Source organism: Corapipo altera, unplaced genomic scaffold (genome assembly GCF_003945725.1).
Source record: "Corapipo altera isolate COAL_440 unplaced genomic scaffold, ASM394572v1 61281, whole genome shotgun sequence".
NCBI lineage: Eukaryota > Metazoa > Chordata > Aves > Passeriformes > Pipridae > Corapipo > Corapipo altera.
The window spans coordinates 4,126,832-4,139,144 of NW_020884921.1; the positions used below are offsets into that span (position 1 = coordinate 4,126,832).

The window sequence follows — 12,313 nt, forward strand, 5'->3', positions numbered from 1 at the left end:
GAATGCAATATGTTTTTGCTTTGCTGTGAAATTTAAAAATAATCCTGTTATCTGGAAGATTCTTTCATTCTGGAGCTTACTTCAAGCATTTAGTTAAGAAAAGGTCATTTGGTATAATTGTTTTCTTTACATTTTTCTGATGGTATTTGTAAAGGTAAATAATTTAATAGCTTTGTATTTATTTTTAGGAGGGAGACTTGGGAAGGTTAAAGGCCCAACATTCCGAATCTCAGGAGTGCAGGTGAATGCAAAGCTAGTTATCTCTCATGAAGAAGAATTGGCACCATTGCACAAATCCATTCCTTCAGATCCAGAAGAAAGAAAGAGGTATTGATTTTTATATTTTTTAAAGGGCGCAGTAATGTAGAAAACTTGTTAAATTTTATTACTGTTTTTCTGACAACTTGGACTCAAAGCACATTGTTAAAAGCGTTATCCCTCTAATCCCCATAAGAAGTGGCAGCAGTAACCTGTTCCACGTCAGTACTTAATCCTTTCTTCCCTTGCCACAGAAGCCAGTAACAGCTTTGACTTCTCAACTATATTCACTAGGAACTGTGTTCAGTTACTAATAATAATTAGGACTAGAATTCAGGTTTGCTCAGGAGCTGCTAAATGCCTCTGCTTGGGAGGAATGTTCAAAGCACAGCAGTAGTTGTTTCTACTCTCTGAAGTTTTTCCCTTGCCACCTTGTGTGTCACAATTTCCAAACTATCCACTTAGTTAGCAGTTACACTTGGATGATGATTTTTGCTTTTATTCATGGCTAACAAACTCTGTCGTGCAGCTTCTGGCAACAGACAGATGTCTGTTTTTCATATTTTAGTCTTAATAAGCTTTAAAAGACATTTCAGTGCTGATCTCAATAAATACTTTATGGAAATGTTAATAAAATATAATAATAAATACTTGGATTAATTTCTTAAATTTACCAGCTTGTTAGCAGAGAAAATCTAGTTACATCACTTCTAGGATGTTCCCTTCTCCCTCACTAAGCTTCAGATGTAAAAATCCTTTATTTGTCTTTCTAATCCATTTCATCTAGATATGTCATCCCATGCCACACAAAGGCTGCTCATTTTGATATAGAATGGGGTAAGGAAGATGATTCCAACTTGTTAATAGGCATCTATGAATATGGTTATGGCAGCTGGGAAATGATAAAAATGGATCCTGATCTCAGTTTGACACAGAAGGTATGTCATCTACAACATTTCATTAAGGACTATTTGTTTAGGTAGTGATACTATTAAATAGAGTTACTGAAAGAGCTTATTTTATAATAAATGAAATTGCAGTTATATTATACATCAGTTATACTTCAGACTACCCTTCTTCTATATTGTTATATTTTAGGGTCTCATGTATTTGGTTGCAGTATCCTTCTTGCAGTCAGTTGTGTTGCCATGTTCTCAAGTGGCTGAGCATCTTGTCACTTGAATTTTTCTTTTCAGGTCTTTTCCTTCACTGTTTTGGATGTTCTGTTTTTGTTAATTTTGTGTTCTTGAACTTTTGAGAAGGGAGGTTTTTCTAGAAATTTGATTCAGTTTCCCTCTCCCCACTCAGTCCCCAGGTTCCTCAGTCAAAGCTGTTTTCTCTCCCAACATTGAGAGTAGCTGTGCTAGAATTAGTGCAGTAGCCTCTTAGCAATAGTGAGAGACAGGTACTGAGGGAAAGACTGGGGTGAATGAAGTAAATTTTGTGGCACCGGCCTAGAGATCTGGGATGTGAGGAGCCAGGTCTCTGTCCACATTTGTTTAATAATGATACCTACTCCTGCCTTCCATTAATTTGTCTGGTTTTTGAAACCATACCTTTGTATTTTTGGCATCTGCGATACACTGTAATGAGTTCTGCATTTAGAAGATGAATGAGTCAGAGCCAGGAGTTCAGTGACTGACTGGTATAGGTGCCCAGAATTTCTTAGGTGAACTGTCAGAGTGGAGACAGAAATCTGAGACTGGTTTTTTGAGCTAATTTTAGACTGTGAGACAATTTCCAAGACTCTGCATTAGTTGCTTAATCGGAGAGGAGTGAAAACTTTAAGAAATTCTCCATTGCTCCAAGCATTCTGGCATATTTGTTAGGTATAGTTGGAGTGAATTGTTTACCCCTTCCTTTTGCAGAGGTTTTTCTGTTCTGTGTTCTGCAGGCTAACATCTAAGATTGATAATATGTACTCACATCTGTGAAACTACCATTGTTCTCCTCAGATTTTGCCTGATGATCCCGATAAGAAACCCCAGGCCAAGCAGTTACAGACCCGTGCAGACTACCTCATTAAATTACTGAATAAAGACCTTGCAAGGAAGGAAGCACAAAGGCTTGCTGGAGCAGTAAGTAAAATTTGGCATTCAATAGTGAAATAAAACAATATGCTTCTAGGCATGTCTGCTGATCCTTTTCTTTTTTTTAGTTCTACTCTTTTTTATTCATGTAGTGTTACTCTGTTGCTTATCATAGTACATGACACTAACTCAGGAAATTTATTGCAAGTTTCACACTATATTATTCTCTTATTATTTGTGTGTATTCTCTACTATTGCACTATGCTCTGTCTCCAGTCCTGAAAAAAGCAGTGGTCATTAGTGGCAATAAATAAAAGGAACCCTCTCTTTGATGTAAAAGCAAATACTTTTTTTGCAACTGTAGTGCAGAGATGCTTGTCAGTTGACATTGTTAAAGAGATCAATTTGCTTTCAGGGCAATTCAAAGAGGCGGAAAGCAAGAACTAAAAAGAATAAGATGCTAAAGGCCGCAAAAATAAAAGAAGAAATAAAAAGTGATTCTTCACCACAGCCCTCAGAAAAATCTGATGAAGATGATGATGAGGATAATAAGGTGAGTATCTTTCACATGGTGAAGATGGCTATTTAGTTTTTCCTGTTAGTATCAATATGTATTTTGTCTTCTGCTTGCTTAATAAAATTAAAGCACCTGAATGTCGTCCTTCTCCTGTGGCCACTACAACTGATGTTGTATCAGTGCAGGCACATGGAAAATTGTATCTAGTCTAATGATAAGCCATAACTCAGAAGTTATGAGTAGTTTTCCAAATTTTTATAAAAAATGTTATTGTCTAGTTACTGGTGATATTGCTCAGTTTCAGCATTCTTTACAGATTTCAACACTGCATTTGATAGAAATGGAAGCCTAATGTATCACACAATTGTGAAACTAAGTGTTTTGGCTAGTGTGTTATAACTACTGACAGTGATTCTTAAGGTAAAGTTTTTTTTATTTGGGCTCTGGAAAATCATCAGGCTCAATTAGAAAGAGCAGCATGAAAAAATTATATTTCAAGGCTTGCACGTGAGAGCTCCTGTATACATCATGGCTCTCATTATCTAAAAAGACTGTTTAATCAACTGTTTAATCTTTTTGTGTTCTGTTGCCTCTGATATTTCTTTAGGCCTCTGCTTTTGTTAGATCTTTTTATTTTTGTCATTTATCACACAGGAAAACCAGTAGACATAAAAAGTTAGGGTTATGTCACAGCTAATTTTGTGATTTTGAAAGTAGTTGAAATAAATCAGTGGAAATCTATACGTACCAATAATTTACTCTCTACTAGCTTTAAAGTAAACTATTACAAACCATTCTAATTGTCTACTTGTTCTAAAGGAAAAAATACTTCCAGAAAAACAAAGTTAAAATTTATTCAGTGTTAGAAGGACCACGATAAATTTATAAAATTATAGTAATTTTTAACTAAAGCATTCCTGTATGTATTAAAATTGTACAATGAAAACCAAAACATAAAGCCAGAGGAAAAAAAATTCAGTGTAGACTGTCTTATGTTTATAGCTGAAATAATTTGCTTGGAATGAAAAGACTTAAGAACTGTATGTGTCAACTAGTTTCCGGTAAACTAACGCGGGCAACTAAACCCTAAAACTAAGCAGATTAAAGGGTTCATACCACTTAAAAATAAGTGTTAAGACTTCATCTCTACTCAGAAGACACTGCCAGCCAGTTGATTGACTTACTGTGTTTTGGGAAATTGCCTAGAATGCTGTCCCCTTTTGTGTATTTAATAACAGGTATTCATCACTTCAGTACCTTTGGACATTGAGTATCAATTGCACTCCTGAAAACTAGACTATATACAAGAGACACCTAAATGATTTGCCTCAGCTACTTAGCTGCCATACTGCATACAGGATTTAAAACTTACCTGTTTAACTGCTAGAATTATCAGGAAACTTCTGAAGTTCACTGGATTGTTGCTAGAAGGTTTCCATGATACCTAAACACTAGAGTCCTGTTTGGGCTGATTACTTCATACCTCATCTAAATACTTGTTCAGTTCAGGTATTGGACATTCCTTGGTCTGCTTTTCTGCAACAGTTTCTATATGTGCCCTTCCAACGTGTGTTTAAAGAGATGATAATGATTCTTGCACTTGCGTTACAATATGTTATTTACTGTCGTATTTTTCTTGTGTCTGGAAGGATTTTAGTTTTTGTCTCCGGCCTTATAGGTGAACACTTTGAAGTCATGAACTGAGATTTTCACCTTCAAGTAGTTGAACGGGCCCCTATCAGACAGTCTGTAACTAATGCTTTTTTAAAACCTAATAAAAACAAACAACTCTGGAAAAGAGAAGTTCGGGACTCTGTTACCTTGTCCTGTGAATGTTTAATATGGGCTTGGTAAAAAGTTACTAGGACAAATCTAACTAGATCAGAGGTCTTCTAACATCCCCATCACTTGAGCGTCCTGACCAAGCAGCTCAGTTTTGCAAGACCTGCCTCTTTTTAGATTTTAGCTCTTCAGAGTCCAAGTACCTTTAAAGGGACCGAATTTGAAGTTAATTCCAAGTGGACACAATTTCTCACACCTAGTGCCTCTGCCAAGTCAGTACTTGCTTTGTCACATCAAGGAAGTGAGTGCGTAGTTCTCATCTGTCTTTGCAGCTGCATTCAGTTCTATTTGATAGATGTTAAATTGTGTGTCCCAAAAGAAAGAATGAACAGATAAAAAGTGTTTTAATCTGATAGTTGTGAAAGTGTATAGATAGGAACTCAGTTTGATGTGACATATATGCTTGCATATTGCAGGATGAGATTGTTTCAGTGAAACATCTGCATAAAAAATTTAAAGCAGAGAAAGAAAATGAAGAAAAGCCTGAGCCAGATACTGGTATAAAGAAGGAAGCTGAAGAAAAAAGAGAGACAAAAGAAAAGGAAAATAAGAGGGATTTGAAAAGGGAGAAAAAAGAAAAAGAGGATAAGAAAGAATTAAAAGAAAAGGATATTAAAGAAAAGAGAGAAAACAAAGTAAAAGAATCCACACAGAAAGAAAAAGAAGTAAAGGAAGAGAAGGTAACTAGGTTTACTTGTCTTACATAGCACTAGAAAAGGCCACTAGGTTTATGTGAATGATTTTGAGATTACAAGGTGTTTTGGATCTGATCAGTTGTCATTTCATTATAGTCTTTTACATAATTTGAAGTTTTATTTTTCCTACCTGAAACCATGAGGACAGGCACTTGAAATGGGAAAGTACGTCTTCAATGATACATCCCTTAGTTGGACTGAGAGTACAAGTGTGTGCAAAAATTATTCTTTTCCATTTTCCATTTCCATCCCAGAGAAAGTAAAACGTACTGTCATTGAATGTCATCTTAAATTTTATTTTTATTACTGAAGAGGATGCAGTAGTTATGGGGATTGTCATATATGATAAGGTAATTCCAGAGCCAGAATAAAGTTTACTTAAATATTTTTGTATCTTGTTCTTAGGTAAATGAAATCAAATCTGAAAATAAAGAAAAAACTAAAAAAATTCCCTTGTTGGATACTCCAGTTCATATTACTGCGACTAGTGAACCAGTTCCTATATCAGAAGAATCTGAAGAACTGGATCAGAAAACTTTTAGTGTGGTAAGTCCCCTTTCGATAAGTCAGTTTATGTTTATACTTAAGTTTATACTTTAATATACTTAATAGTCTAAATGAGGACAATTTCTGATATTCCTGATACTCCTTCTGGGCACAGTAACGCAGGTAATCTTTCCCAGATAAAGTCTCAGATCAATGAATGGTACTGACAGTGTTCAAAAATAATTTTTGACTGCATTCCAGTACTTTTATTTTGGTTTTTTACTGTATTTGCTCAGGATAGTACAAAAAAATATCCCATGGTTTGTGTGATGAATAAACTCTACAGATATATCCTCAGGAGTCACTTGTGTATCCTTCTTAAAGAGGAGACATGAATGAACTTAAAAGCAATTGATGGAGTCTCTGGCTTCACCTTATCATATATGCTTTTCTTCTTTGTTAGATAGCAAGAAAAATTAGGTTTCAGCACTTGTCTGCTGAAGTATTGCAAACTTCATTTAGTAGACACAGGAAGGAAAAAATGCTAAAGCCTTGAGAAATACCTTGCTGAAGTAATGTCTATGACACTAAAATAATTCTGTTTAATCACTACTTCTGACTAAGAACTGAATTAACATTTGAGAATAATCTATGTACACACAGTTTATGTGAAGTTTTATAGGTTAGCTGGGGCCTTTGGGAGAGTATTAATGAGTTACTTTGAGTAGCTATTCTGCTGTGGTGCTTTTGTCATTTAGATTGCAACAGTTGTGTGTTTTTGCCAGCCAGATCTGTTCAGGCTGTTGTGGGTGCTGGCTGTGACGTACCAGTAGGATTCTCTTGTGTATGGTAGTTGACTGGTCGATGGTTTTATTCTGAACATTCCAAATAACTCGCTTGTGATTTTCAGCATTGGCCTTCAGTAATTCAGGTGGATATGTTTGTGTGGCTAATGACAGAAAATCATAAGTTATATTTTTCTGATCACTTCTTTATTTAAGAAGTGCACTGTTTAAGCTGTCTTTTTAAAGGCTACTTTAATCTGTGACTCATGCGGTATGTAATCCAAATGCTTAATTAATTTAGTGGCATGAACTGGCAATGGAACAGCTTTCCCAGTTTTTCTGAGTTGTCCCTAGATGCTTACATGGTAATGGTAATATTTCATTTCATTCCATTCCAGATATTTGTTTGGTTTTCTAGGTTTGGTAGCATATGCAAAAATGGCACCGGGAAGGGGGGGGGTTGTTCTGGAAGGTATGTTTATCATCAACTGCTATGGTCAGGTGCAGTCTAATTAAACATTTAACTGCACTTTTAAATCGAATTGAGTTGTTCAGGCTTAACTTACTTCACTCATTTTGACAAGTAGAAAATGCATTTCATGTTTACCATTCCACTGTACTTCAATACTATTCCTAAGCAAGTATCTGTAATTTAAACCCTGCCAACTGGGTTTATCTGGATTTATTATTAAAACATTGGATTCCAAGTGTGAATATTTAAGAATGCACAACCTTTATCTGAGTTGACATCACTGTTTTTGCTGGTCTAGGCATCCCCTCTACTCAGTGCTGATGAGACCTCTCACTTTGAGAAGGACATTGAGGTGCTGGAGTGTGTCCAGAAAAAGGCAGTGGAGATGACCAAGGGTCTGGAGCACAAGGTTTTTGAGGAGCAGCTGAGGGAGCTGGGGGTGTTTAGCCTGGAGAGAAGTAGGCTCCGTGGAGACCTTATTGCTGTCTAAAACTACCTGGAAGGAAGTGTAGCCAAGTGGAGGTTGGCCTCTTCTCCCAGGCAGCCAGTGACAGGACAAGGAGAAGCATCCCAAGTAGTGCCAGGAGATGTTCAGGTTGGGTATGAGGGAAAATTTTTTCACCGAAAGAGTGGTTAAGCACTGGAACAGGCTGTCCTGGGAGGTGGTGATTTCCCTGGAAATGTTCAAAATGTTCAAAAATAAAATAACTGGATGTGGGACTTCATAATTACAGTTCAGTGGGTATGGTGGTGTTCAGTTAAAGATTGGACTTAATGATCTTGGAGGTTGTTTATCTTTATGGTTCTATACCTGAACTAGCTTTCCTCTAGGTAGCACAAGTTCTGCTAGTATCTGCATAGGAGTGGAGTTTGAAAAATGTCTATAGAAGCGATTTTGATCCTTTGCTGGATGCCAGGTGTAATTGTTGCAGAAAGTATTTGTTTGAAATGTACTGAAAACTCTCATATTTAATTTTGCCATTGAGTTTGTATAGCTTTCTAGGTGCTAAAAAGTGTAAGTCTTGTCCTACATGATTGTGCTCAAAGTTTTAATTGTAAAATCCATTTGTAATAATGTCATAATTTTCCACAGAAATCCTGTATATTAAATCAATGCTTGCGTGGCATCCCACCCTTAAGGGGAAGGGAGCACACAAGATTCATAGATGCTCGATGCTCGTGGTCAAAAAGAATGACAGAAGTCAGAGGGTCTGCAAAAGTTTACAATATTTTTTTACTAAATTATACCCTTGACATGGAAATCGGTATGTTAGTCTCTGAGCTGCCAGATAAGCCCACTGCAGTGGTTTTTGTACAGAGGGGTGGGGTGAAAGGGGGAGGGAGGGAGCGAGAAAGGAGCAGATGGTGGGGAGAAAGGGAGGGAAAAACAGTTATCAGCAGTCCTGGCTCTAGCATTGATCTAGCAAGGTATCCAAGGCCCTTGGGGTACCCACAGACCTGGGCTTTGTGGGGCAACCCTTTTATAGATAAGTTTTTCTCTCCCTGGAGGTCAAGTTTCTCGCTACACACATCAGTTACCATGGGCAGTCAGTCCTTCCAGGCCTTACTGGAAATGGGTTGGAGGGCTTTGGGGGTCTTGGGTGCTCTTGTTGCCCCCTTGACAGTCCATGCCTCATCTTCAATCCTGTACCTGCACAGTACTGTGTTTTGTGCTTATCTTTAGGAGCCAGAAGAAGGATGTTTGTCCCAGAAAAGTGCTGCCCTAACTCTGTATGGGTCCCTTCTCCAGCCACAACAATCCTTTGCTGGCTCCACAGCTGTCCAGCTATCAGTGTTTGAGACATACACATTAGCACCCTTATCTTCCAGGCTTCTACACCTTGATATCTGTATTTTATACAATCTTTCATATATAATAAATTTCCAATGTGGTTTATAATACAACTTGTTCCAAAGGAAACCTGCAAAATATTTTCAGGAGCTGTGAGAAAGTCTTGTGTTTCATTTGACAATATTGTCTTCACCTGCGTATATATATCACAGTAAAAGGTGGATCATGTTTTAGAATATTTTTTTCCTTTTGAATTGATATTTTGAATTTTGAATCACTTGATTAATTTTTTCCGTTTTACAGTGCAAAGAAAGAATGAGACCTGTCAAAGCAGCATTGAAACAGCTGGATCGACCAGAGAAGGGCCTTTCTGAAAGAGAGCAGCTGGAGCACACTAGACAGTGTCTTATCAAAATTGGGGATCACATTACTGAATGTCTAAAAGAGTACACAAATCCTGAACAAATTAAACAGTGGAGAAAGTAAGTTTATTTATTCTCCTTAGGTTTACTTGAAAAAGGGAAATCTGTAGTTGCTTCTATTAAGCAGAATAGCTTTTAGTTATTTCTCCTTTTTTTTTCCTCTTTCTTGTATCTTTCTGCTTGTTAAATAGGAATCTACAGAAAGGTGATTATACATTGTTCTGACTTTAAAGGGATTGACATTAAGCATTTGCTGCACATCAGTGCATTTTGCTAAGTGGGTGGAGACATCTCACTACTTAATGCTGAAAGCAGACACTGGGGAACTCATCACTAAGCTGTGTTTAGTGGAAGAGCATTCTTAACCTTAAGGATCTGCTTTTTCAACTTTCCACTTTAGATGGTTTTGGTGGTTTATAATTCCTGCTGAAAATACACAGTTCTACAGCTGTGTTGAACTTTTTATGATTCTGAGCTACAGAATTCTTTATTGTTCTAAAAATGTACTCTAAAATTAAATTACATATTACATTTATCATAATGTGCTCAGATGCATTTTAAAAGTGAGAGAAGAGTTTACATCTTTATGAGGTGACAATTTAAAAAAAAAAATCTTGCTTTGTAAACTATATTTCATTGTTACGTTCTTAATGCAATTTGAGTTGCTTCTATCAGAATGTGCTCTTAAGATCTTTATTGAGATTTGAAAATACATCCTGTGCTTCCGTTCTGCTAAGGGTTGCATTTTCTTGAAGACTTCTTTTAGTGTAGAATGCTTCTGCTGATTTTAATATCTTTACTTCAAAATATTTAGGTGATCTGAGATATAAAAGTAAGATCCATGTCTTACATTTTGGTAAATATTCTCTAGGAACTTGCAATAGAGCTGTTATTCGTAATAATGCTACAATATTATGTGTAGATTAATAAAATACGTATCTCAGCTATCTTTTATAAGAAGTGGTGTAACTTGTATAAAGTTATAATGGTTCTCATTAGAGTCAGCATTGACTGGTTGTCTACTTTTGCAAACTTCTAGACAGGAATTACTATGTTTAAATAATCACAGTGAAGGAGCAGACTGTTGCTTCCTGAGCCTACACACTTCAAATATTTCTCAACACCAGTATTCTGTAGACTCTTAAGCATTCCACCTCCAAATTTGACTAAAAGAATTCTGTATCTGTTGAAAGAGCTTTACCTGTGATTATAGAAGCAAATGTTTCCTTAACAATTTTGACATCCTGACAACACAAGACCTGATTTGTTTTAATTTGGTTCCTTCAAGCACAGATTAGGCACAAATTTATTTCTGTATGACTTCCATTGTCTTTCACAGTTCTCACTTGGTATCAAAAGCTTTGACCAGACTTAATTCTCCCCAGTATTCTCATATAATAAAGCTCGTTAGTCAAGATAAGAGATTTCAGGTTTGAAAGAATTTTTACTACTTTTTCTCTCTTAAATTTTTTATTTACGACGTGGTAAATACTCAAAACTCAAAACAAGCATTTAGAAGACATATTTAGATCGATAGCTACATTTTTAAGCATTTCACGAAAATTAAAGAATTGTTATTAGTACTACTTTCCATGCACTTTGCAGTCTGAAGTACTTACAAAAAATATTAAGAAGTGACTAATTGTTAAAGGAATTAGTCTTTCAAAGGTTTTTTTTTTTTAGGTACATAATATTTATTGTGCAATTAGGCAATACTGTGTAGATTTCATAGTGGTTTTGGTTTACTGAAGTACTGTTCAGATTATTTCAGTTAAATCCATGTTGTGTTGCATAATATAGGGAAAATAAATTTATAGAAGAATTATAACTTCTCTCCTTTCTTCTTCCTCAGAAATCTGTGGATTTTTGTCTCCAAGTTTACGGAATTTGATGCCAGAAAGCTGCACAAACTGTATAAACATGCAATCAAAAAACGCCAAGAGTCTCAGGTAATATATTTTATATATATTGTATATTTTAAGTTTTATAACACTTCCATTATCTTTAAAGGATTATAAGGAACACAGAAATACAGTTCAAGTAGCATTTGTGTTTGTATCATTGCAGTCTCTTTTGTTAGGATATTTTTCTAGTGTATCCAGATGAACTTTGGGATTTACCATTATGCTTTTGTACTTGTCTCTTTTAGCAACACAATGACCAGAATGTTAGTACCAATGTGAATACACATGTAATTAGAAATCCAGGTAAGAAACCTTAAGTATAACCTTAAGTATAATCTTGTGTTAGATATCTAAGTTTTCATGTTTATTTCATTTCACGTGTCTCCTAGGTCTCTTTTCCACACTGCTAAGTACCATAAAGAAAGGCTGATTAGCCAGACTTCACTAGGTTCACCAGTTTGCTGATGAAATCCAGCTGAGTGTAGACTGAAACTGGCACTTACAGGGTTATTTGACTGTCCTTTAAAAAAATTCAGAACTATGTTTTGTTTTAAATTTTGGGAAGGATGAGAGGTCTGCTCAAAAACTGTAAATTCTTGGAAATTCTGTGCCTGTTTGGAGCTGTTGTAATGTCACTCCAGTGTAAGAAAGCAACTTACTCCTTGCAGTTGTAGTTTGTCATTAGTTACATAGGCTGTCTTTTATTGTTGACAAAATCACTGGGTTTTTCCCTGTGTTAGCACACCTGCCTTCTTGTATGTAATACTTTTTATCTGGTGTGACGGAACACTTCGAGTAAATTTTCATGGCCTTAAAATCAGCATCGTGTATTTTGGGAATACCACTGGAATTCTTTTGCTGAAAAGGTGCACCTTTAAAACTGTTACTCATACAAGGTCCTTCCCTTCTTAGAGGGGGAGTTGCTGCCGTTCTATCTAAAATTTCTCTGCTGGAGGCACCTCTGCTCACTGCTCATTTGGACCACACTTTGCTTCATAGGCTGAATGTGGAGGTTGAGAAGTTCAGTTTCCAAGTCCTTCACATCTACATTCCACCTTGCTTCCCTCTTACTTTTAAGGTTTCTTTCCATTCACTGGCGTTAGTGCATTT

At 36.2% G+C, this 12,313-nt stretch overlaps 1 protein-coding gene across 2 annotated transcripts in view; it reads left to right on the forward strand.

The window, feature by feature from the left end:
* Positions 1-12,313, forward strand: part of CHD1 (chromodomain helicase DNA binding protein 1) — a 59,934-nt gene that overhangs the window by 45,503 nt on the left and 2,118 nt on the right. Inside the window, exons 27-35 of one of the 2 annotated variants that reach the window (XM_027656902.1) lie at positions 189-327; positions 1,046-1,196; positions 2,214-2,336; positions 2,704-2,841; positions 5,064-5,327; positions 5,748-5,888; positions 9,181-9,359; positions 11,152-11,248; positions 11,449-11,506. In XM_027656902.1, coding sequence (XP_027512703.1) covers positions 189-327; positions 1,046-1,196; positions 2,214-2,336; positions 2,704-2,841; positions 5,064-5,327; positions 5,748-5,888; positions 9,181-9,359; positions 11,152-11,248; positions 11,449-11,506 — 1,290 coding nt within the window. The remainder of the gene's footprint in view (positions 1-188; positions 328-1,045; positions 1,197-2,213; positions 2,337-2,703; positions 2,842-5,063; positions 5,328-5,747; positions 5,889-9,180; positions 9,360-11,151; positions 11,249-11,448; positions 11,507-12,313) is intronic. The other variant, XM_027656903.1, reaches the window with a different exon arrangement.